General features: G+C 54.2%; 1 protein-coding gene across 1 annotated transcript in view; it reads right to left on the bottom strand.

Moving 5' to 3' along the window:
• Nucleotides 1-22,594, bottom strand: part of LOC119962226 (FYVE and coiled-coil domain-containing protein 1-like) — a 100,752-nt gene that overhangs the window by 34,541 nt on the left and 43,617 nt on the right. The window contains exon 6 of the mRNA XM_038790210.1: nt 10-153. Coding sequence (XP_038646138.1) covers nt 10-153 — 144 coding nt within the window. The remainder of the gene's footprint in view (nt 1-9; nt 154-22,594) is intronic.

The raw sequence follows: 22,594 nt of genomic DNA, 5'->3' as shown, positions 1-22,594 counted from the left end.
CCTCCTTACCAGCTTCCCAGTGGCCACGCTGTGTCCAGGTCAACACCCTCTAAAGCCAGGTCAAAGTTGATTCCGTTCAGGGAGTACAGCTGCTCTGTGATGTCTGATCTGAGCCTCTCTGACAGGAAGGGGTTCCTGGCGTAATACCAGTTACTGAAAAAGAGCAGCCAATACAGTACGTGTCAGTACGTGTCAGTACGTGTCAGTACGTGTCAGCACGTGTCAGTACGTGTCAGTACGTGTCAGTACGTGTCAGTACGTGTCAGTACGTGTCAGCACGTGTCAGTACGTGTCAGTACGTGTCAGCACGTGTCAGTACGTGTCAGTACGTGTCAGTAATGACGGGACAAATTACCACGTGGGATGGATTCTCCGTTCACCGACGTTGAAATCCCGTTTGGTGAACGACCGGAGAATCCAAGTTTACGACTGAATTGGGGACGGTTTTGCTATGCTCCGCCCACTCCTGAGTACGGTGATTGCCGTAGCGACGGTATCAGGACATTGCCTGAAGACACTTCCGGTTGCGGCTATGCGGAGCTAAGCCGCACGTTCGGCAGCTCCCGCTTTAATAGGACTTGTCGGCTCTTTTAAGGGCCCCAAACGGCGCTGATTCGACGATTCCCGGTGGATAAAGGGGTCTGGAGCAAAACCCCCGGGATTTATGGTTCGGACTCGGAGTGGGGCGAGGAGAAAAACGGCAGCAGCTCCCCTGGAAAAGCGGGGGAAGGTGGACAAAATGGCGGCCGGTGGAGCCCCTGAGGAGTGGAGGCAGTGGGCGGAGGAGCAGCAGGCGGCCCTTCTGCGCTATTTCACGGAGCTGAAAGGGGAGTTGTTGGAATCCCTGAAGGTGACGACGAGTAAGCTGCTGGAGACCCAGACAACCCAGGGTGCAGCGATACTCGAGTTGCAGCAGCTGGCCTCTGAAGGTGAGGAGCAGTAAGTGGGAGAATTCGGTAGTGTGTATCTACCAGGACTGGAGTGCGGAGGTGGCCAAGCGGAGAGCCGGGTTTAACCGGACGAAGGCGGTGCTCCATGGAAAGCAGGTGATGTTCGGCATGTTGCCGCCTGTGGGTCACCTACCAGGACCGGCATCACTACTTTGAGTCCCCGGAGGAAGCGTGGGCCTTTGTGCAGGCTGAAAAGCTGGACTCGAACTAGAGATTGGGGGCTGTGGGAGCTTTTCTATTCTATTCATGTATCATTGTTTATGCTGTAGCGGGTTATTCTGTTTGTTTTTGTTTTTTCTCTCGCTTTCGGACGATGTGGGTTATGGCTTCGTGTTCTAAGGGGGGTACTGGGGTTTGTGGTTGATCTGTGTCTTTGTACGGAGTTGGTGGTTGGGTTGGGACTGCTGTTTGGGAGCTGCGTTGGTGGGGTGGGGCAGTGTGAAAGCGCGGGCTTTTCTCTGGTTTCCCGCGCTGCGGGATGAGGGGGTGGAGCTGGTGGCGAGGGGCGTGGCTATTAGACCGGGTTTCCCGCGCTGAAGCGGTGCCCAGGAGCTGATGCAGGGGAAGAGGGGGGACCTCATATCGGGAGGGGTCGGAGTTAGAGCGGGAGCTTCCGGGGTCAGCAGAAGTCAGCTGGCTCACGGAAGTACAGTGGGGGGAGAGTCGCGGCTAGGAGGGGTCCTAGCCTGGGGGTGGGGGGATACCGGGCTGCTGCTGGATTGGCCAGGGAGGAGTTCGGGGGGGGTCGGGGTGAGGTTCTATCGCCGTGGGAAAGGGGCCGAATGGGTGCTGGCCAGGGGCGAGCAGTCGATGGGTTATGGCTAGTCGACGGGGAGGGGGGCGGAGTGCCCCCTGATCCGGCTGATTACCTGGAACGTGAGGGGGTTTAATGGGCCGGTTAAGCGGGCCCGGGTGTTTTCGCATCTGAAGGGGCTGAAGGCGGACGTGGCTATGCTCCTGGAGACCCACCTGAAGGTGGCGGACCAGGTCCGTCTGAGGAAGGGGTGGGTGGGGCAGGTTTTCCACTCGGGGCTCGACTCGGAGAACCGGGGGTGGCGATCCTGGTGGGGAAGAGGGTGGCGTTTGAGGCGTCTGAGGTTGTGGCTGATAGTGGCGGCAGATATGTGATGGTGAGCGGTAAGCTGCAGGGGGAGAGGGTGGTGTTGGTTAATGTGTACGCCCCAAATTGGGATGATGCTGGTTTCATGAGGCGTATGTTGGGCCGCATTCCTGGCCTGGAGGTGGGGGGCTTGATCATTGGGGGGGGACTTCAATACAGTGCTGAATCCCCTACTGGATCGTTCTAGTTCAAGGACAGGCAGGAGGCCAGCGGCGGCCAAGGTGTTGAGGGGGTTTATGGACCAGATGGGAGGAGTGGATCCCTGGAGGTTCGGGAGGCCGAGGGCTCAGGAGTACTCCTTTTTCTCCCATGTGCACAGGGTTTATTCCCGCATTGATTTCTTTGCTCTGAGCAGGGGACTGGTCCCGAGGGTGGAGGAGGCCGAATATTCGGCTATCGCAATTTCGGACCATGCTCCGCATTGGGTGGATCTGGAGATGGGGGAGGCGCGGGACCAGCGCCCGCTTTGGCGTCTGGACGTGGGGTTGTTGGCTGATGATGAGGTGTGTAGGAGAGTTCGGGGATGTATCGAGAGGTACCTCGAGGTCAATGATACTGGGGAGGTCCAGGTGGGGATGGTGTGGGAGGCTCTGAAGGCAGTGATTAGGGGGGAGCTGATCTCCATCCGAGCCCATAGGGAGAGGGGGGAGAGGAGGGAGAGGGAGAGACTGGTGGAGGAGCTGTTAAGTGTGGATAGGAGGTACGCGGAGGCCCCGGAGGAGGGATTGGTGGGGGAGAGGCGTAACCTGCAGGCCAAGTTTGATTTATTGACCACCAGAAAGGCGGAGACACAGTGGAGGAAGGCGCATAGAGCGGTCTATGAGTATGGAGAGAAGGCGAGCAGGATGCTGGCTCATCAGCTTCGTAAGCGGGACGCGGCTAGAGAGATTGGTGGAGTGAAGGATAGAGATGGGAATGTGGTGCGGCAAGGGGCAGAGGTCAATGAGGTCTTTAGGGACTTCTACAGGGAACTGTACCGGTCGGAGCCGCCGGCGGTGGGAGGGGGAATGGAGAATTTTTTGAACAGGCTGCGATTTCCAAGAGTGCAGGAGGAGCAGGTGGAGGGACTGGGGGCGCCGATCGAGTTGGAGGAGCTGGTCCGTGGGATTGGCCACATGCAGTCGGGGAAGGCGCCGGGACCGGATGGGTTTCCCGGTTGAATTTTATAAGAAATATGCGGACCTGCTGGGCCCCCTGTTGGTCAGGACCTTTAACGAGGCATGGGAGGGAGGAGTTTTGCCCCCGACGAGGTCTCGGGCGCTGATTTCCCTGATCCTGAAGCGTGATAAGGACCCCTTGAAGTGTGGATCATACAGGCCGATTTCACTGCTGAATGTAGATGCCAAGTTGCTGACGAAGATCTTGGCCACTAGAATAGAGGACTGGGTGCCGGGGGTGATACATGAAGATCAGACGGGTTTTGTGAAGGGGAGGCAGCTGAACACTAACGTGCGAAGGCTGCTAAATGTGATAATGATGCTGGCAGCAGAAGGAGAGGCAGTGATTGTGGTGGCATTGGATGCGGAGAAGGCCTTTGACAGGGTTGAGTGGGGGTACTTGTGGGAGGTGTTGGAAACGTTCGGGTTTGGGGTGGGGTTTATTAAATGGATGAGGTTGCTGTACGAGGCCCCGATGGCGAGTGTAGCGACAAATGGGAGGAGGTCCGAGTACTTCAGGCTCCACCGTGGGACGAGGCAGGGGTGCCCCCTGTCCCCCTTGCTTTTTGCGTTGGCAATTGAGCCTCTTGCCATGGCTCTCAGGGAGTCGAGGAGGTGGAGGGGTTTGGTGCGAGGGGGGGAGGAGCACCGAGTGTCGCTGTATGCGGACGACTTGCTGTTGTATGTAGCAGACCCGGTGGGGGGAATGCCGGAGGTGATGGAGATTCTTGCTGAGTTCGGGAGTTTCTCGGGATATAAATTGAACCTGGGCAAGAGCGAGCTGTTTGTCGTACACCCGGGAGATCAGGAGGAGGGGATTGGTAGGCTCCCGCTAAAGAGGGCAGTGAGGAGTTTTAGGTACCTGGGGGTTCAGGTGGCTAGGAGCTGGGGGACTCTGCATAAGCTCAATTTTACTAGGTTGGTGGAGCAGATGGAGGAGGAATTTGAAAGGTGGGACATGCTGCCGTTGTCGTTGGCGGGTAGAGTACAGTCCGTTAAAATGACGGTGCTCTCGAGGTTTTTGTTTTTGTTTCAGTGCCTCCCTATTTTCGTTCCGAGGGCCTTTTTTAGGAGGGTGAACAGCAGCATTCTGGGATTTGTTTGGGCGCATGGGACTCCGAGGGTAAGGAGGGTCGTTTTGGAGCGGGGCAGGGATAGAGGGGGGCTGGCGCTGCCCAACCTCTCTGGGTACTATTGGGCGGCTAATGTCTCGATGGTACGCAAGTGGGTAATGGATGGGGAGGGGGCAGCATGGAAACGGATGGAGATGGCGTCCTGTGGAGGCACAAGCCTGAAGGCACTGGTAACGGCTCCGTTGCCGCTCCCTCCAACGAGGTACACTACGAGCCCGGTGGTGGCGGCTACCCTCAAAATTTGGGGGCAGTGGAGGCGACACGGGGGGGAAGTGGGGGGCTCGGTGGAGGCCCCGCTGCGGGGGAACCACCGGTTTGTCCCAGGGAACATGGATGGTGGGTTGCTGGGGTGGCACAGGGCGGGCATAAGGAAGTTGGGAGACCTGTTTATTGACGGGAGGTTCGCGAGCCTTGGTGAACTGGAGGAGAAGTTTGAGCTCCCCCCGGGGAATATGTTCAGGTACCTTCAGGTCAAGGCGTTTGCTAGGCGGCAGGTGGAGGGGCTCCCTTTGCTGCCCCCGCGGGGGGTAAGGGATAGGGTGCTTTCGGGGGTGTGGGTCGGGGATGGGAAGGTGTCTGACATCTACCAGGTGATGCAGGAGATGGGGGAGGCATCGGTAGAGGAGCTGAAGGCTAAGTGGGAGGTTGAGCTGGGGGAGCAGATTGAGGAGGGGACATGGGCTGATGCCCTGGAGAGGGTTAATTCTTCCTCCTCATGTGCGCAGCTTAGCCTCATCCAATTCAAGGTGCTGCACCGGGCCCACATGTCCGGGTCTAGGATGAGTAGGTTCTTTGGGGGCGAAGACAGGTGTGTCAGGTGTTCGGGGAGTCCAGCGAACCATGCCCATATGTTCTGGGCGTGCCCGGCACTGGAGGAGTTCTGGAAGGGGGTGGCGGGGACGGTGGGATCCAGGGTCAAGCCAGGTTGGGGACTCGCGATATTTGGGGTTGGGGTGGAGCCGGGAGTGCAGGAGGCGAAAGAGGCCGATGTCTTGGCCTTTGCGTCCCTAGTAGCCCGGCGGAGGATCTTGCTGCAGTGGAAAGATGCGAGACCTCCGAATGTGGAGACCTGGGGCGAAATTCTCCAACCCCACGCAGGGTCGGAGAATCGGCCGGGGGCGCCGATATTCCCGCTCCCGCCATGTTAAAAATTCTCCCACCCGCCATAAAACGGCGTTCTTCAAATCCCGCCGCCCGCCTCGGAGAACGGCTGGCGCCGGCGGTATGCCATTGTTTTTTTAGGCTTAATTATTCTCCGGCCCGGATGGGCCAAAGTCCCGCGTCGGTGAAAATCAAAGTTGGTTTATAACGGCGTCAACCATTGACGATGGTTGACGCCGTTCAGTTACCTACATCGAGTGCCGGGGGGGGGGGGGGGAGGGGGGGGTAGGGGGGGTAGGGGGGTAGGGGGGGTGGGGGGTAGGGGGGTAGAGGGGGTATGGGGGGTGGGGGGGTAGGGGGGTAGGGGTAGGGGGGTGGTAGGGGATAGAGGTAGGGGGGCTAGGGGTAGGGGGGTTGTTGGGGGTGGGGGGGTGTTGGGAAGAGAGCGAGATAAATCACTTACATCGAGTGCCGGGGGGTGGGGGTGGGGGTGGGGGGGAGGGGGTGGTGGGGGGGGGGGGGTGGGGGGTTGGGGTGGGGGGGGGGTTGTTGGGGGTGGGTGGGTGTTGGGAAGAGAGAGAGTGAAATCACTTACATCGCGTGCCGGGGGGTCGGGGTAGGGGTGGGTGGTCAGGGTAGGGGTAGGGGTGGGTGGTCGGGGTAGGGGTAGGGGTAGGCGTGGGTGGTCGGGGTAGGGGTAGGGGTGGGTGGTTGGGGTAGGGGTGGTTGGGGTAGGGGTGGGGGGTGGGGGGTGGGGAACTCAAGGTTCTGCAAGATGGCATAATTAAGTTCAAACATTTGGAGTAATAAATAATGAGGATCACCAAGAGTGCAGCAAATTGTTTTCTCTCTCTCTCTCAGATAGGCACGCAGCACAATATACTCGCCATTTAAAAAAAAACAAGGCATTCACATCTATTCCAGCCGTGTTGGTTGCCGACTCTGCCACCCCTACCCCCTACCCACCACACACCCCCCAACCCCTACCCCCACCCCCCCTACCCACCCCTACCCCCCTCCACCACCCCTACCCCCCCCACCACCCATACCCCCCCTACCACCCGCCCCCCCAACGCCGGGCGGCGTTGATGACATCGCCCGACGTCAGCCGACGCGCCACTTCCGCAGCGGTGTGAAACTGACGCGTACAGCGTCACTCCGCTGCTGGCCCTTTCGGGACGGGAGATTTCGGGCTGATAAGCGGGCCCCGACGCCCGAGTCACCAGCGCTGTTTTTGCCCGCCGGTAATGGGCGTCACGATGGACTTCGGTGAATTTCGCCCCTGGATCAATGACATGGCGGGATTCATTAAGTTGGAAAGTGTCAAGTTCGCCCTGAGGGGGTTGGTACAAGGGTTCTTTAGGAGGTGGCGGCCTTTCCTCGACTTTCTGGCTCAACGATAGGGTACGGGGACAGCAGCAGCAGCAACCCGGGGGGGAGGGGGGAAAAAAAGGGGGGGGGGGGTTTAGGGGGATAGTGTTTAAGTTAATTTGCTTATTGTTAATTTATTCTGTTGTTTATTGGGGTTGGGGGGGTGGGGGGTTTCTTATATGCATTGTTACGGGTGTCGGGGGGTGATTATTATTATTGTTATTGTTATTATTGTATTGTTTTGTTGATATATATTTTTCAAAAAATTTCAATATAAATTATTTTTTTAAAAAAGGACATTGCCTGAGGCCCCCCCCCCCCCCCCCCGATGCTCCGCCCCCGACTGGCTGAGTTCCCAACGGCGTGGGACACGTGTGGTCTTATCCACGGAACACGGTGTGGCGGCTGCGGACTCAGTCCACTGCCTCCACAATCGGGGGAGGGTTGATCCGCAGGCGGGGTGGGGGGGGGCGGGGGGGGGGGGGGCAACTCGCAGGAGTTCTACCATTTATTGTGTAATTCCTACATACATTGGATCTTCCAAAGGGCATTACTTCACACTTGTCCGAATTAAACTCCATCTGCCATTTCTCTGCCCAAGTCTCCAACCAGTTTATATCCGGCTGTATCCGCTGACAATCCTCTTCACTGTCCGCAAATCTACCAATTTTGTGTCGTCTGCGAAATTACTAATCAGAAAAGAACAAAGGAAAGTACAGCACAGGAACAGGCCCTTCGGCCCTCCAAGCCTGCGCCGACCATGCTGCCCGTCTAAACTACAATCTTCTACACTTCTGGGGTCCGTATCCCTCTATTCCCATCCTATTCATGTATTTGTCAAGATGCTCCTTAAATGTCACTATCGTCCCTGCTTCCACCACCTCCTCCGGCAGCGAGTTCCAGGCACCCACTACACTCTGTGTAAAAAACTTACCTCGTACATCTCCTCTAAACCTTGCCCCTCGCACCTTAAACCTATGTCCCCTAGTAATTGGCCCCTCTACCCTGGGGAAAAGCCTCTGACTATCCACTCTGTCTATGCCCCTCATAATTTTATAAACCTTTATCAGGTCGCCTCTCAACCTCCTTCATTCCAGTGAGAACAAACTGCGTTTATTCAACCTCTCCTCATAGCTAATGCCCTCCATACCAGGCAACATCCTGGTAACTCTCTTCTGCACCCTCTCTGAAGCCTCCACATCCTTCTGGGAGTGTGGCGACCAGAATTGAACACTATACTCCAAGTGTGGCCTAACTAAGATTCTGTACAGCTGCAACATGACTTGCCAATTTTTATACTCAATGCCCCGGCCAATGAAGGCAAGCATGCCATATGCCTTCTTAACTACCTTATCCACCTGTGTTGCTCCTTTCAGTGACCTGTGGACCTGTACACCTCTATCTCTCTGACTGTCAATACTCTTGAGTGTTCTACCATTCAGTGTATATTCCCTACCTGTATTAGACCTTCCAAAATGCATTACCTCACATTTGTCTGGATTAAACTCCATCTGCCATCTCTCCGCCCAAGTCTCCAAATGATCTAAATCCTGTTGTATCCTCTGACAGTCCTCATCGCTATCCGCAATTCCACCTACCTTTGTGTCGTCTGCAAACTTACTAATCAGACCAGTTACATTTTCCTCCAAATCATGTATATATACTACGAACAGCAAAGGTCCCAGCACTGATTCCTGCGGAACACCACTAGTCACAGCCCTCCAATTAGAAAAGCATCCTTCCATTGCTACCCTCTGCCTTCTGTGACCTAGCCAGTTCTGTATCCATCTTGTCAGCTCACCTCTGATCCCATGTGACTTCACTTTTTGTCCCAGTCTGCCATGAGGGACCTTGTCAAAGGCCTTACTGAAGTCCATATAGACAACATCCACTGTCCTACCTGCATCAATCATCTTTGTGACCTCCTCGAAAAACTCTATCAAGTTAGTGACTCATGACCTCCCCTTCACAAAACCGTGCTGCCTCTCGCTAATACATCCATTTGCTTCCAAATGGGAGTAGATTCTGTCTCGAAGAATTCTCTCCAGTCGTTTCCCTACCACTAACGTAAGGCTCACCAGCTTGTAGTTCCCTGGATTATCCTTGCTACCCTTCTTAAACAAAGGAACAACATTGGCTATTCTCCAGTCCTCCGGGACATCACCTGAAGACAGTGAGGATCCAAAGATTTCTGTCAAGGCCTCAGCAATTTCCTCTCTAGCCTCCTTCAGTATTCTGGGGTAGATCCCATCCAGCCCTGGGGACTTGTCTACCTTAATATTTTTCAAGACGCCCAACACCTCGTCTTTTTGGATCTCAATGTGACCCAGGCTATCTAAACACCCTTCTCCAGACACAACATCCATGATTCCTTCTCTTTGGTGAATACTGATGCAAAGTATTCATTTAGTACCTCACACATTTCCTCTGGCTCCACACATAGATTCCCTTGCCTATCCTTCAGTGGAGACAAGCTACATTTCCTTCCAAATCATTTATATACACTACGAACAACAAAGGCCCCAGAACTGATCCCTGTGGAACGCTGCTAGTCACAGCCTTCCATTCAGAAAAACACCTTCTACTGCTACCCTCTGTCTTCTGTGCCCAAGCCAGTTCTGTATCCAACTTGCCAGCTCTCCTCTGATCCCATGTGACTTTAGCTTTTGTTGCATGAGGTACCTTGTCAAAGGCTTTACTGAAGTCCGTGTATACAACATCTACTACCTTTCCCTCATCTATCATCTTTGTCACTTCCTCGAAACACTCGATCAAATTAGTGAGGCACAACCTCCCCTTCACAAAACCATGCTGTGCATCACTAATAAATCCATTTGTTTCCAAATGTGAGTAAATCCTATCTCTAAGAATCTTTTCCAATAATTCCCCTACCTCTGACGTAAGGCTCACCGGCCTATAATTTCCTGGATTATCCCTGCTGCCCTTCTTAAACAATGGAGCAACATTGGCTACTCTCCAGCCCTCTGGAACTCCACCTGTAGCCAATGAGGATACAAAGATTACTGTCAAGGCCCCAGCAATGTCCTCCCTTGCTTCCCTCAGTATTCTGGGATAGATCCCATCAGGCCCTGGGGACTTACCTACTTCAATGCTTTTTAAGATGCCCAACACCTCCTCTTTATTAATATCAACCTGACTCAGAATATCTACACGCTCTACCCCATACTCCTCATCCACCGAGTCCTTCCTTTGGTGAATACAGAGGCAAAGTATTCATTTAGTATCTCTCCCATTTCCTCTGGTTCCACACATAGATTCCCTCCAATATCCTTGAATGGACCAATCCTTTCTCTGGCTACCCTCTTGCTCTTTATATATGTATAATATGCTTTAGGATTTTCCTTAATCCTGTTTGCCAACGACATTTAATGACCCCTTTTAGCCTTCCTAACTCCTACCTTATGTTCCTTCCTACTTGCTTTACATTCTTCAAGGGCTTTATTTGTCCTAAGCCTTTTAGACCTTACGAATGCTTCCTTTTTCTTTTTGACAAGATTCATAATATCCCTCGTTATCCAGGGTTCCCTAAACTCCGGTTGGAGAAATCAGTGCCGGGATTCTCCCGCAATTGGCGGGACGGCTCGACGCCAAGAGTGGCGCGAACCACTCCGGCGTCGGGCCACCCGGAATGTGCGGAATCCTCCGCACTTCCAGGCCCCAGGCCGGCGCCGGAGAGGTTGGCGCTGTGCCAACCAGCGCCGAAGGGCTGCCATGGGCCGGTGAGAATTGGCGCATGCGCAGGACCGACGGCATATTCTTGCGCATGAGCAGAACCGCCAGCGTGTTTCCTGCGCATGCGCAGTGGGTTTCATGTCACAGACCCGCCCACAGATCGGTGGTCCCTAATCGTGGGCCAGGCCACCGTGGGGATCCCCCCTGGGGCCAGATCCCCCCGCTCCCCCCCCCCCAGGACTTCGCTAGACGCCCTCCAAGCCCGGTCCCGCCGGAATGGATCATGTCCATTTCACGCCGGCAGGACTGGCCAGGAACGCACGGCCGCTCGGCCCATCGGGGCCTGGAGTATTGCTGGGGGGGGGGGGCGCTGCCAATGGCCCCCGACCGGCACGGCGTGATCCCTGCCCCCACCCGAAAACCAACGCCGGAGAATTCAGCAGCCGGCGTCAGAGCGGCAGGGCGGGATTCACGCCGCCCACTGGCGATTCTCTGATCCGGCGGGGGCTTGGAGAATCCAGCCCCTGCTCGTTATCAGAAGATAAGTTCAGGGGTTTGGAAGTTACAATTGAAGGAGCCTTGGTGACTCGCTCCAATCATGTTGTAGATGAATTTTTGATTTGATTTAGATTTATTGTCACGTGTACCGAGGTGCAATGAAATGTATTGTTCTGCGTACAGTCCAGACAGATCGTTTCATACATAAAAAAACATAGAACATACATGAATACACAATGTCAATACATAGACACAGACATCGGGTGAAGCATACGGAGTGTAGTACTACTCAGTAGAGAAGATGTGTGAAGACATCAGTTCAGTCCATAAGAGGGTCATTTAGGAGTCTGGTGACAGTGGGGAAGAAGCTGTTTTTGAGTCTGTTCGTGCGTGTTCTCAGACTTCTGTATCTCCTGCCCGATGGAAGAAGTTGGAAGAGAGAGTAAGCCGGGTGGGAGGGATCTTTGATTATGCTGCCCGCTTTCCCCAGGCAGCGGGAGGTGTAGATGGAATCAATGGATGGGAGGCAGGTTTGTGTGATGGACTGGGCTGTGTTCACGACTCTCTGAAGTTCCTTGCGGTCCTGGGCCGAGCAGTTGCCATACCAGGCTGTGATGCAGCCAGATAGGATGCTCTCTATAGTGCATCTGTAAAAGTTGGTAAGGGTTAATGTGGACATGCCGAATTTCCTTAGTTTCCTGAGGAAGTATAGGCGCTGTTGTGCTTTCTTGGTGGTAGCGTCGACGTGAGTGGACCAGGACAGATTTTTGGAGATGTGCACCCCTAGGAATTTGAAACTGCTAACCATCTCCACCTCGGCCCCGTTGATGCTGACAGGGGTGTGTACAGTACTTTGCTTCCTGATGTCAATGACCAGCTCTTTAGTTTTGCTGTGATGTGGAGATGCCGGCGTTGGACTGGGGTGAGCACAGTAAGAAGCCTTACAACACCAGGTTAAAGTGAAACATGTTTGTTTCAAACACTAGCTTTCGGAGCACTGCTCCTTCCTCAGGTGAATTAGGAACCTGAGGAAGGAGCAGTGCTCCGAAAGCTTTAGTTTTGCTGGCATTGAGGGAGAGATTGTTGTCGTTACACCACTCCAGTAGGTTCTCTATCTCCCTCCTGTATTCTGACTCGTCGTTATTCGAGATCCGGCCCACTATGGTCATATCATCAGCCAATTTGTAGATGGAGTTGGAACCAAGTTTTGCCACGCACTCGTGTGTGTACAGGGATTATAGTAGGGGGCTAAGTACGCAGCCTTGCGGGGCCCCGGTATTGAAGACTATTGTGGAGGAGATGTTGTTGTTTATTCTTACTGATTGTAGTCTGTGGGTCAGAAAGTCGAGGATCCAGTTGCAGAGTGGAGAGCCAAGTCCTAGGTTTTGGAGCTTTGATATTAGCTTGGCTGGGATTATGGTGTTGAAGGCGGAGCTGCAGTCAATAAATAGGAGTCTGATGTAGGAGTCCTCATTGTTAAGATGCTCCAGGGATGAGTGTTGTAGCCATCTAAGATGGCCACCTGCAAAGGACCATGGGAATTATGGCCAACCCAGGACTCAGACAGATACACAGTCCATGTGTATCTGAAACACAGGTAACCAGGCCTGATCGAAGCCCCCGCTCATTTGCATTTTATTGGCCCATTTTCCCAGGACAATAGAACTCCAATCAAGCAACCGGTACAGCCACAGACTGATCGGCGCCACTCCCTTTACTCAGAAAGCACAACTTCCAAGGTCAATGACCACTAGGACCCGCCCAGCCACCAAGGCACCTGCCCCTTTATTGGCCAAAATCGAAGACATTGATCAGAGTCCTGTCGAACTATTGGCTCCAAGATTAAGGACCGCCCAAAAGAGTGAGAAATCCCAGGGGGATAAAAGAGGAAACTGTCTCTTTTGGATCCGGCCTGTGCCAACCCAATTGCAGCAGGAACAGCCAGCCAAGTTCAAGACCAACAATCGCTACCTGGAGGATGAGCCCAGCAGAGACAGAGCCACTTTCTTCAAACCAGCCAAGTGAAATCCAGATAAAGGCCTTATCCACTTGCACAGTGCCGGTCGCCCTGAAGTTAAGTGTAGGTTATTGTAGCTGATAGGTGTAGTTTAACTTGTAGTAGATATTGTGTTTGCATGTTGAGGTAACTCTTGTGTATGCAAATAAACCATCTTTTGAACTAACTAACTGGCTGTGTGGTCATTTGATCGATATAAGGGAAGGCTTCCCTTTTATGTACCTATAGAAGGTTTTGCGATCCTTTTTGATATTCTGTGTTAGTTTTCTTCGGTAATTTACCTTGACTCTTTTAAGTACTTTTTTAGTATCCCTTTGTTTATGTTTGAAAGTTTCCCAATCTTCCAGCCTGCCACTGGCCTTTGCAATATGAAATGAAAAATGAAAATCGCTTATTGTCACGAGTAGGCTTCAATGAAGTTACTGTGAAAAGCCCCTAGTCGCCACATTCCGGCGCCTGTCTGGGGAGGCTGGTACGGGATACACCTGAGTTTTCATCTTTCTATTGCCCTCAACTTCCTTGTTTAGCCATGGATGTTTTTTACCCCTCTCTTCCTCACTGGGATATATTTTAGTTATGAGGAATTGAGTATCTCCTTAAACAACTGCCACTGCTCATCAGCTGTCCGACCTTTCAGCCTTCCTGCCTGGTCTATCTGGGTCAAATCTGCCTTCAAACCAACTTAATTCCCTTTGTTTAATTCCAGAACACTAGTGTGGGATTCCATTTTCTCGCCCTCAAATTTGAATTTGACCACACTACGGTCACTACTCCCTAGTGGATCCTTGAGTTTAGCTGCTTGCAGAAAAATACTTTTCACTGTACCTCGGTACACGTGACAATAAACATATCCAAATCCTACTATGAGGTCATTAATTAATCCCTCCTCATGACACAATAACAAATCCAGATCCGCCTCCTCCCTGTTTGATTCCCCAACATATTGTTCCAAGAAACAATCTCTAACACATTCGATGCTCCAGGCTACCCATTGGCAATTTGATTCCTCCAGTCTGTGTGCATATTAAAATCACCCACGATTATTGCTGTACCTTTCTTGCAAGCCCCCAGTATTTCCTGGTTTATACTGTGCCCCGCTGTTTGGGGACCTATAGGTTACTCATACCAAGTACTTATTCCCTTTGCTATTTCTTAGGCGGGATTCTCCCCTAACTGGCGGGGCGGCCGTACCGGCGTCGAGGAGTGGCGTGAACCACTCCGGTGTCGAGCCTCCCGGAAGGTGCTGAATCCTCCGCACCTTCAGGGGCTAGACCGGCGCCTGCAGGCTTGGCGCCACGGCAACCGGTGCCGATGGCCTCCGCCGGCTGGCGCGAGTTGGTGCATGCACGGGAGCGCCAGCGTGTGCTGGCATCATCCCAGCGCATGTGCAGGGGGGGTTCTTCTCCACGCCGGCCATGGCGAACCGTTACAGCGGCCGGCGCGGAGGGAAAGAGTGCCCCCACGGCACAAGCCCGCCCACGGATTGGTGGGCCCCGTTTGCAGGCCAGGCCACCGTGGCGCCCCCCCCCCCCCAACCCCGGGGCCAGATCCCCCTGCGACCCCCCCCCCCCCCCCCCCCACACACACACACCCCGAGGGCTCCGCAGGCCGCCCGCAGAGCTAGGTCTCGCCGGTACGGACCTGGTGTGATATACACTGGCGGGACTGTCCAAAAACGGGCGGCCACTCGGCCCATCGTGGGCCTGGGAATCGCCGGGGGGGGCCGCTACCAATGGCCCCCGAACGTTGCGACGCGATTCCCGCCCCGCCGATAAACCGCCGCCGGAGCAGCCGGTGTCGCGATGGCGGGGCGGGATTCACGCCCCCCCCCCCGCCCCCGCAGCGATTCTCCGGCCCGGCGGGGGTGGGAGAATCCCGCCCTTTATTTCTGTCCAGACTGATTCCACATCTTGATCTCCAGAGCTTATGTCATTCCTCATTCCAGCGCTGATCCCTGTCCTCACCAGCAGGGCTACGCCATCTCCTTTCCCTTTCAGTCTATCTTTCTGAAATACTGCGTACCCTTAGATATTCAATTCCCAGACCTGGGGCGCGATTCTCCGGCCTGGTTACACTCTGCTCAACCCAAACGAGGCCGGTGAATAGTGGGATGGCCGAAAACAAGAACTGTGTCAGTCGCCAAACAGTTTGCGATGCAATCGGCCCGCCTCCGTGGGCTAAATCGGGATCTCGACGCAAGGTGGCGAGAAACCAATTATCACCACTTAAGCCCCATTTCCATACAATTAACGGGAGCCACCCCATAACCAAAGGCCTCCTGTCATTCAGCGACCCTCCCAGTGAGTGGTCACGTTGGAGCCGATTAGTGCTCCTTTTGAAAGTCCCATCCCATCTGTCCCACTGACCACCCATCACATCCACTGACTGCCGAGGCCTCTGGCCGTGCGGCTGAAGGCTGTCGCTAACAGGGAATTGGCAACCGTGGTTAAGGGAACACTTCACACAACCCAAGTGCGTTCCCGTGGGTGGGCCATGTAGAATGCGGGAGTCATTGCCTAGCATCCCAATCACACCTTCCTACATAGATACATAGAAGACAGGAGCTGCAGGAGGCAACACCACACACACAGCAGCCAACATCTGGACACCCAGGGGCTGGGACACAACTCCGGGGACATGTCCATGGCGGGAGGGGGGGGGTGGGTGTCATAGGGAGGGGGAGCTGCCTGGAGAGATGGGTTAAGGGTTCAGAGGTCAGCCTGGGTTGCAGAAGAAAGTGACAGGCATCATACTGGTTGCGCTCAAGTGTTCTTTGTGTCGTAGACGTCATACAGTTTCCCACTCACCGTCGCACCAGCCTCTCACCCCCCCCCCCCCCCCCACCCCCTACTACCATCCCCCACCCTCTGTCCCCTCCCCTGGCACCCTCAGTGATCCTCAATGTGCTTGGCCCCCCGAGGTCTACCACTACGTTGAGGTGTCTCCCCAGGATGCACATCTGAGGTGAAGCCAACCAGCTGCTTACCACAAGGGCCCTCAATGCCCCTGGCGGGTGTCCTCTCTGGGCTCTGGGGCAAAGGGCCCTGGTGCACTTGTTACCAGCACAGCCGTGCCGCCCTGTCCCGTGTGCTGACCCCGAGACGCGGCCTAATCAGAGGGGTGGAACTCGGGGAAGCTGGTGGCCATTGTTGCCACTCCATTGGACAGGTCCGGGTTGGCACTCAGAGCCCCCCCTCCTCCCGCCCGGTACCCATAGGGTCCCTGGGTTCACCTCGGGATGGAGAGGCAGCTGGTTCGAGCCCCGGCTGCCCCTGCATCTGCCATCCCTGGCGGCTCCCCACGCTCTGCACCATCGTGTCGGCGCCCTTGGCGATGCTCCTCAGTGACTGGGACAAGCTCCACAGCGTCTCGGCCATTCCCACCTCCGACTGGGACTGGGACAAGCTCCACAGCATCTCGGCCATTCCCACCTCCGACTGGGACTGGGACAAGCTCCGCAGCGTCTCGGCCATTCCCACCTCCGACTGGGACAAGCTCCGCAGCGTCTCGGCCATTCCCACCTGGGACTGGGACAAGCTCCGCAGCGTCTCGGCCATTCCCACCTGGGACTGGGACTGGGACAAGCTCCGCAGCGTCTCGGCCATGCCCGACTGGGACTGGGACTGGGACAAGCTCCGCAGCGTCTCGGCCATTCCCACCTGGGACTGGGACTGGGACAAGCTCCGCAGCGTCTCGGCCATGCCCGACTGGGACTGGGACTGGGACAAGCTCCGCAGCGTCTCGGCCATTCCCACCTGGGACTGGGACAAGCTCCGCAGCGTCTTGGCCATACCCACCTGGGACTGGGACTGGGACAAGCTCCGCAGCGTCTCGGCCATGCCCGACTGGGACTGGGACTGGGACAAGCTCCGCAGCGTCTCGGCCATTCCCACCTGGGACTGGGACAAGCTCCGCAGCATCTCAACCATGCCCGACTGGGACTGGGACTGGGACAAGCTCCGCAGCATCTCAACCATGCCCGACTGGGACTGGGACTGGGACAAGCTCCGCAGCGTCTTGGCCATGCCCGACTGGGACTGGGACTGGGACAAGCTCCGCAGCGTCTCAGCCATTCCCACCTGGGACTGGGACTGGGACAAGCTCCGCAGCGTCTCGGCCATGCCCGACTGGGACTGGGACTGGGACAAGCTCCGCAGCGTCTCGGCCATTCCACCTGGGACTGGGACTGGGACAAGCTCCGCAGCATCTCGGCCACGCCCACCTGGGACTGGGACTGGGACAAGCTCCGCAGCGTCTCGGCCATTCCACCTGGGACTGGGACTGGGACAAGCTCCGCAGCGTCTCGGCCATTCCACCTGGGACTGGGACTGGGACAAGCTCCACAGCGTCTCGGCCATTCCCACCTGGGACTGGGACAAGCTCCGCAGCATCTCGGCCATTCCCATCTGGGACTGGGACAAGCTCCGCAGCGTCTCGGCCATTCCCGACTGGGACTGGGACAAGCTCCGCAGCGTCTCGGCCATTCTCACCTCCGACTGGGACTGGGACTGGGACAAGCTCCACAGCGTCTCGGCCATTCCCACCTGGGACTGGGACTGGGACAAGCTCCGCAGCGTCTCAGCCATTCCCATCTGAGAGCCGGACATGTCCCACAGAACCTCATCAAGGCCAGCCTGGTACAGGTCTCATCCCCCAGCGAGGTGGGCATTCTGCCCAGACCCTCAGCCATGGCCGTCACCGATTGCAGCAGCGTAGCCTCTGGGACTCCTCCAACCGGCTATGGACCTGCTGGAGTGTCGCTGTCACCTCCCTCTGAATGTCCCGGCTGCTCCCTAACGTCTCCACCAGCTCCGGGTAACCCTGTTCCACAGACTCAGCATCCGGGTCGGACAGTGAGGGATTGGGAATAGTGAGGGATTGGGATTAGGGATAGTCTGGGATTGGGAATAGGGATAGTGAGAGATTGGGAATAGGGACAGTCTGGGATTGGGAATAGGGACAGTCTGGGATTGGGAATAGGGACAGTCTGGGATTGGGATAGGGACAGTCTGGGATTGGGAATAAGGACAGTCTGGGATTGGGAATACGGATAGTGAGGGATTTGGAATAGGGACAGTCTGGGATTGGGAATAGGGATAGTGAGGGATTGGGAAAAGGGAGAGTGAAGGATTGGGAATAGGGATAGTGAGGGATTGGGAATAGGGACAGTGAGGGATTGGGAATAGGGACAGTGAGGAATTGGGAATAGGGACAGAGAGGGATTGGGAATAGGGTCAGTGTGGGATTGGGAATAGGGAAAGTGAGGGATTGGGAATAGGGATAGTGAGAGATTGGGAATAGGGATAGTGAGGGATTGGGAATAGGGACAGTGTGGGATTGGGAATAGGGACAAACTGGGATTGGGAATAGGGATAGTGAGGGATTGGGAATAGGGACAGTCTGGGATTGGGAATAGGGAAAGTGAGGGATTGGGAACAGGGATAGTGAGGGATTGGGAATAGGGAGAGTGAGGGATTGGGAATAGGGATAGACTGGGATTGGGAATAGGTATAGTCTGGGATTGGGAATAGGGATAGTGTGGGATTGGGAATAGGGATAGTGAGAGATTGGGAATAGGGACAGTGAGGGATTGGGAATAGGGACAGTCTGGGATTGGGAATAGTGAGGGATTGGGAATAGGGATAGTGAAGGATTGGGAATAGGGAGAGTGTGGAATTGGAAATAGGGACAGTGAGGGATTGGGAATAGGGATAGTGAGGGATTGGGAATAGGGATAGTGAGGGATTGGGGAAAGGGACAGCGTGGGATTGGGAATAGGGACAGTCTGGGATTGGGAATAGGGATAGTGTGGGATTGGGAATAGTGAGGGATTGGGAATAGGGACAGTGAGGGATTGGGAATAGGGATAGTGTGGGATTGGGAATAGGGAGAGTGAGGGATTGGGAATAGGGATAGTGAGGGATTGGGAATAGGGACAATGGGGGATTGGGAATAGGGATAGTGAAGGATTGGGAATAGGGAGAGTGAGGGATTGGGAATAGGGATAGTGAGGGATTGGGAATAGGGATAGTGAGGGATTGGGAATAGGGAGAGTGAGGAATTGGGAATAAGGATAGTGAAGGATTGGGAATAGGGAGAGTGAGGGATTGGGAATAGGGATAGACTGGGATTGGGAATAGGGATAGTGAGGGATTGGGAATAGGGATAGTGAGGGATTGGAAATAGGGATAGTCTGGGATTGGGAATAGGGATAGTCTGGGATTGGGAATAGGGACAGTGAGGGATTGGGAATAGGGACTGTGAGGGGTTGGGAATAGGGACAGTCTGGGATTGGGAATAGGGCCAGTGAGGGATTGGGAATAGGGACAGAGAGGGATTGGGAATAGGGATAGTGTGGGATTGGGAATAGTGACAGTGAAGGATTGGGAACAGGAATAGTGTCGGATTGGGAATAGGGATAGTGAGGGATTGGGAATAGGGACAGTGAGGGATTGGGAACAGGAATAGTGATGGTTTGGGAAGAGGGATAATGAGGGATTGGGAATAGGGACAGTCTGGGATTGGGAAGGGGGATAGTGAGTTATTGGGAATAGGGACAGTGAAGGATTGGGACTAGGGAGAGTGTGGGATTGGGAATAAGGATAGTGATTTATTGGGAATAGGGACAGTGAGGGATTGGGAATAGGGATAGTGAGGGATAGGGAATAGGAACAGTGTGGGATTGGGAATAGGGATAGTGAGGGATTGGGAATAGGGAGAGTGTGGAATTGGAAATAGGGACAGTGAGGGATTGGGAATAGGGATAGTGAGGGATTGGGAATAGGGATAGTGAGGGATTGGGAAAAGGGACACCGTGGGATTGGGAATAGGGACAGTCTGGGATTGGGAATAGGGATAGTGTGGGATTGGGAATAGTGAGGGATTGGGAATAGGGACAGTGAGGGATTGGGAATAGGGATAGTGTGGGATTGGGAATAGGGAGAGTGAGGGATTGGGAATAGGGATAGTGAGGGATTGGGGAATAGGGACAATGGGGGATTGGGAATAGGGATAGTGAAGGATTGGGAATAGGGAGAGTGAGGGATTGGGAATAGGGATAGTGAGGGATTGGGAATAGGGATAGTGAGGGATTGGGAATAGGGAGAGTGAGGAATTGGGAATAGGGATAGTGAAGGATTGGGAATAGGGAGAGTGAGGGATTGGGAATAGGGATAGACTGGGATTGGGAATAGAGATAGTGAGGGATTGGGAATAGGGATAGTGAGGGATTGGAAATAGGGATAGTCTGGGATTGGGAATAGGGATAGTCTGGGATTGGGAATAGGGACAGTGAGGGATTGGGAATAGGGACTGTGAGGGATTGGGAATAGGGACAGTCTGGGATTGGGAATAGGGCCAGTGAGGGATTGGGAATAGGGACAGTGAGGGATTGGGAATAGGGATAGTGTGGGATTGGGAATAGTGACAGTGAAGGATTGGGAACAGGAATAGTGTCGGATTGGGAATAGGGATAGTGAGGGATTGGGAATAGGGACAGTGAGGGATTGGGAATAGGGATAGTCTGGGATTGGGAAAAGGGATAGTGCGGGATTCGGAAAAGAGACAGTCTGGATTGGGAATAGGGACAGTGAGGGATTGGGAATAGGGATAGTGAGGGATTGGGAATAGGGATAGTGAGGGATTGGGAAAAGGGACAGTGTGGGATTGGGAATAGGGACAGTCTGGGATTGGGAATAGGGATAGTGTGGGATTGGGAATAGTGAGGGATTGGGAATAGGGACAGTGAGGGATTGGGAATAGGGACAGTGAGGGATTGGGAATAGGGACAGTCTGGGATTGGGAATAGGGATAGTGAGAGATTGGGAATAGAACATAGAACATAGAACAGTACAGCACAGAACAGGCCCTTCGGCCCTCAATGTTGTGCCGAGCCATGATCACCCTACTCAAACCCACGTATCCGCCCTATACCCGTAACCCAACAACCTCCCCCTTAACCCCTTAACCCTACTTTTATTAGGACACTACGGGCAATTTAGCATGGCCAATCCACCTAACCCGCACATCTTTGGACTGTGGGAGAAAACCGGAGCACCCGGAGGAAACCCACGCACACAGGGGGAGGACGTGCAGACTCCACACAGACAGTGACCCAGCCGGGAATCGAACCTGGGAATAGGGATAGTGAGGGATTGGGAATAGGGATAGTGTGGGTTTGGGAATAGTGAGGGATTGGGAATAGGGATAGTGAGGGATTGGGAATAGGGAGAGTGTGGGATTGGGAATAGGGACAGTGAGGGATTGGGAATAGGGATAGTGAGGAATTGGGAAAAGGGACAGTGTGGGATTGGGAATAGGGACAGTCTGGGATTGGGAATAGGGATAGTGTGGGATTGGGAATAGTGAGGGATTGGGAATAGGGACAGTGAGGGATTGGGAATAGGGATAGTGTGGGATTAGGAATAGGGAGAGTGAGGGATTGGGAATAGGGATAGTGAGGGATTGGGAATAGGGATAGTGAGGGATTGGGAAAAGGGACAGTGGGGGATTGGGAATAGGGATAGTGAAGGATTGGGAATAGGGAGAGTGAGAGATTGGGAATAGGGATAGACTGGTATTGGGAATAGAGATAGTGATGGATTGGGAATAGGGATAGTGAGGGATTGGGAATAGGGAGAGTGAGGAATTGGGAATAGGGATAGCGAAGGATTGGGAATAGGGAGAGTGATGGATTTGGAATAGGGATAGACTGGGATTGGGAATAGGGATAGTGAGGGATTGGGAATAGGATAGTGAGGGATTGGTAATAGGGATAGTGTGGGATTGGGAATAGGGATTATGAGGGATTGGGAATAGGGACAGTGAGGGATTGGGAATAGGGACAGTGAGGGATTGGGAATAGGGACAGTCTGGGATTGGGAATAGGGCCAGTGAGGGATTGGGAATAGGGACAGTCTGGGATTGGGAATAGGGACGGTGAGGGATTGGGAATAGGGACAGTGAGGGATTGTGAATAGGGATAGTGTGGGATTGAGAATAGTGACAGTGAAGGATTGGGAACAGGAATAGTGCCGGATTGGGAATAGGGATAGTAAGGGATTGGGAATAGGGACAGTGAGGGATTGGGAATAGGGATAGTCTGGGCTTGGGAATAGGGATAGTGTGGGATTGGGAATAGGGATAGTGAGGGATTCGGAACAGGAATAGTGAGGGATTGGGAATAGTGAGGGATTGGGAATAGGGACAGTGAGGGATTGGGAATAGGGATAATGAGGGATTGGGAATAGGGACAGTGAGGGATTGGGAAGAGGGACAGTCTGGGATTGGGAATAGTGAGGGATTGGGAATAGGGACAGAGAGGGTTTGGGAATAGGGATAGTCTGGGATTGGGAATAGGGATAGTGTGGGATTGGGAATAGGGATAGTGAGGGATTCGGAACAGGAATAGTGAGGGATTGGGAATAGTGAGGATTGGAATAGGGATAGTGATGGATTGGGAATAGGGACAGTGAGGGATTGGGAATAGGGGCAGAGAGGGATGGGAACAGGAATAGTGATGGTTTGGGAAGAGGGATAATGAGGGATTGGGAATA

Source organism: Scyliorhinus canicula, chromosome 2 (assembly GCF_902713615.1).
Source record: "Scyliorhinus canicula chromosome 2, sScyCan1.1, whole genome shotgun sequence".
Lineage (NCBI taxonomy): Eukaryota > Metazoa > Chordata > Chondrichthyes > Carcharhiniformes > Scyliorhinidae > Scyliorhinus > Scyliorhinus canicula.
Note: the sequence above shows the minus strand (reverse complement) of the source record. Positions and strands in the feature narration are given on the sequence as shown.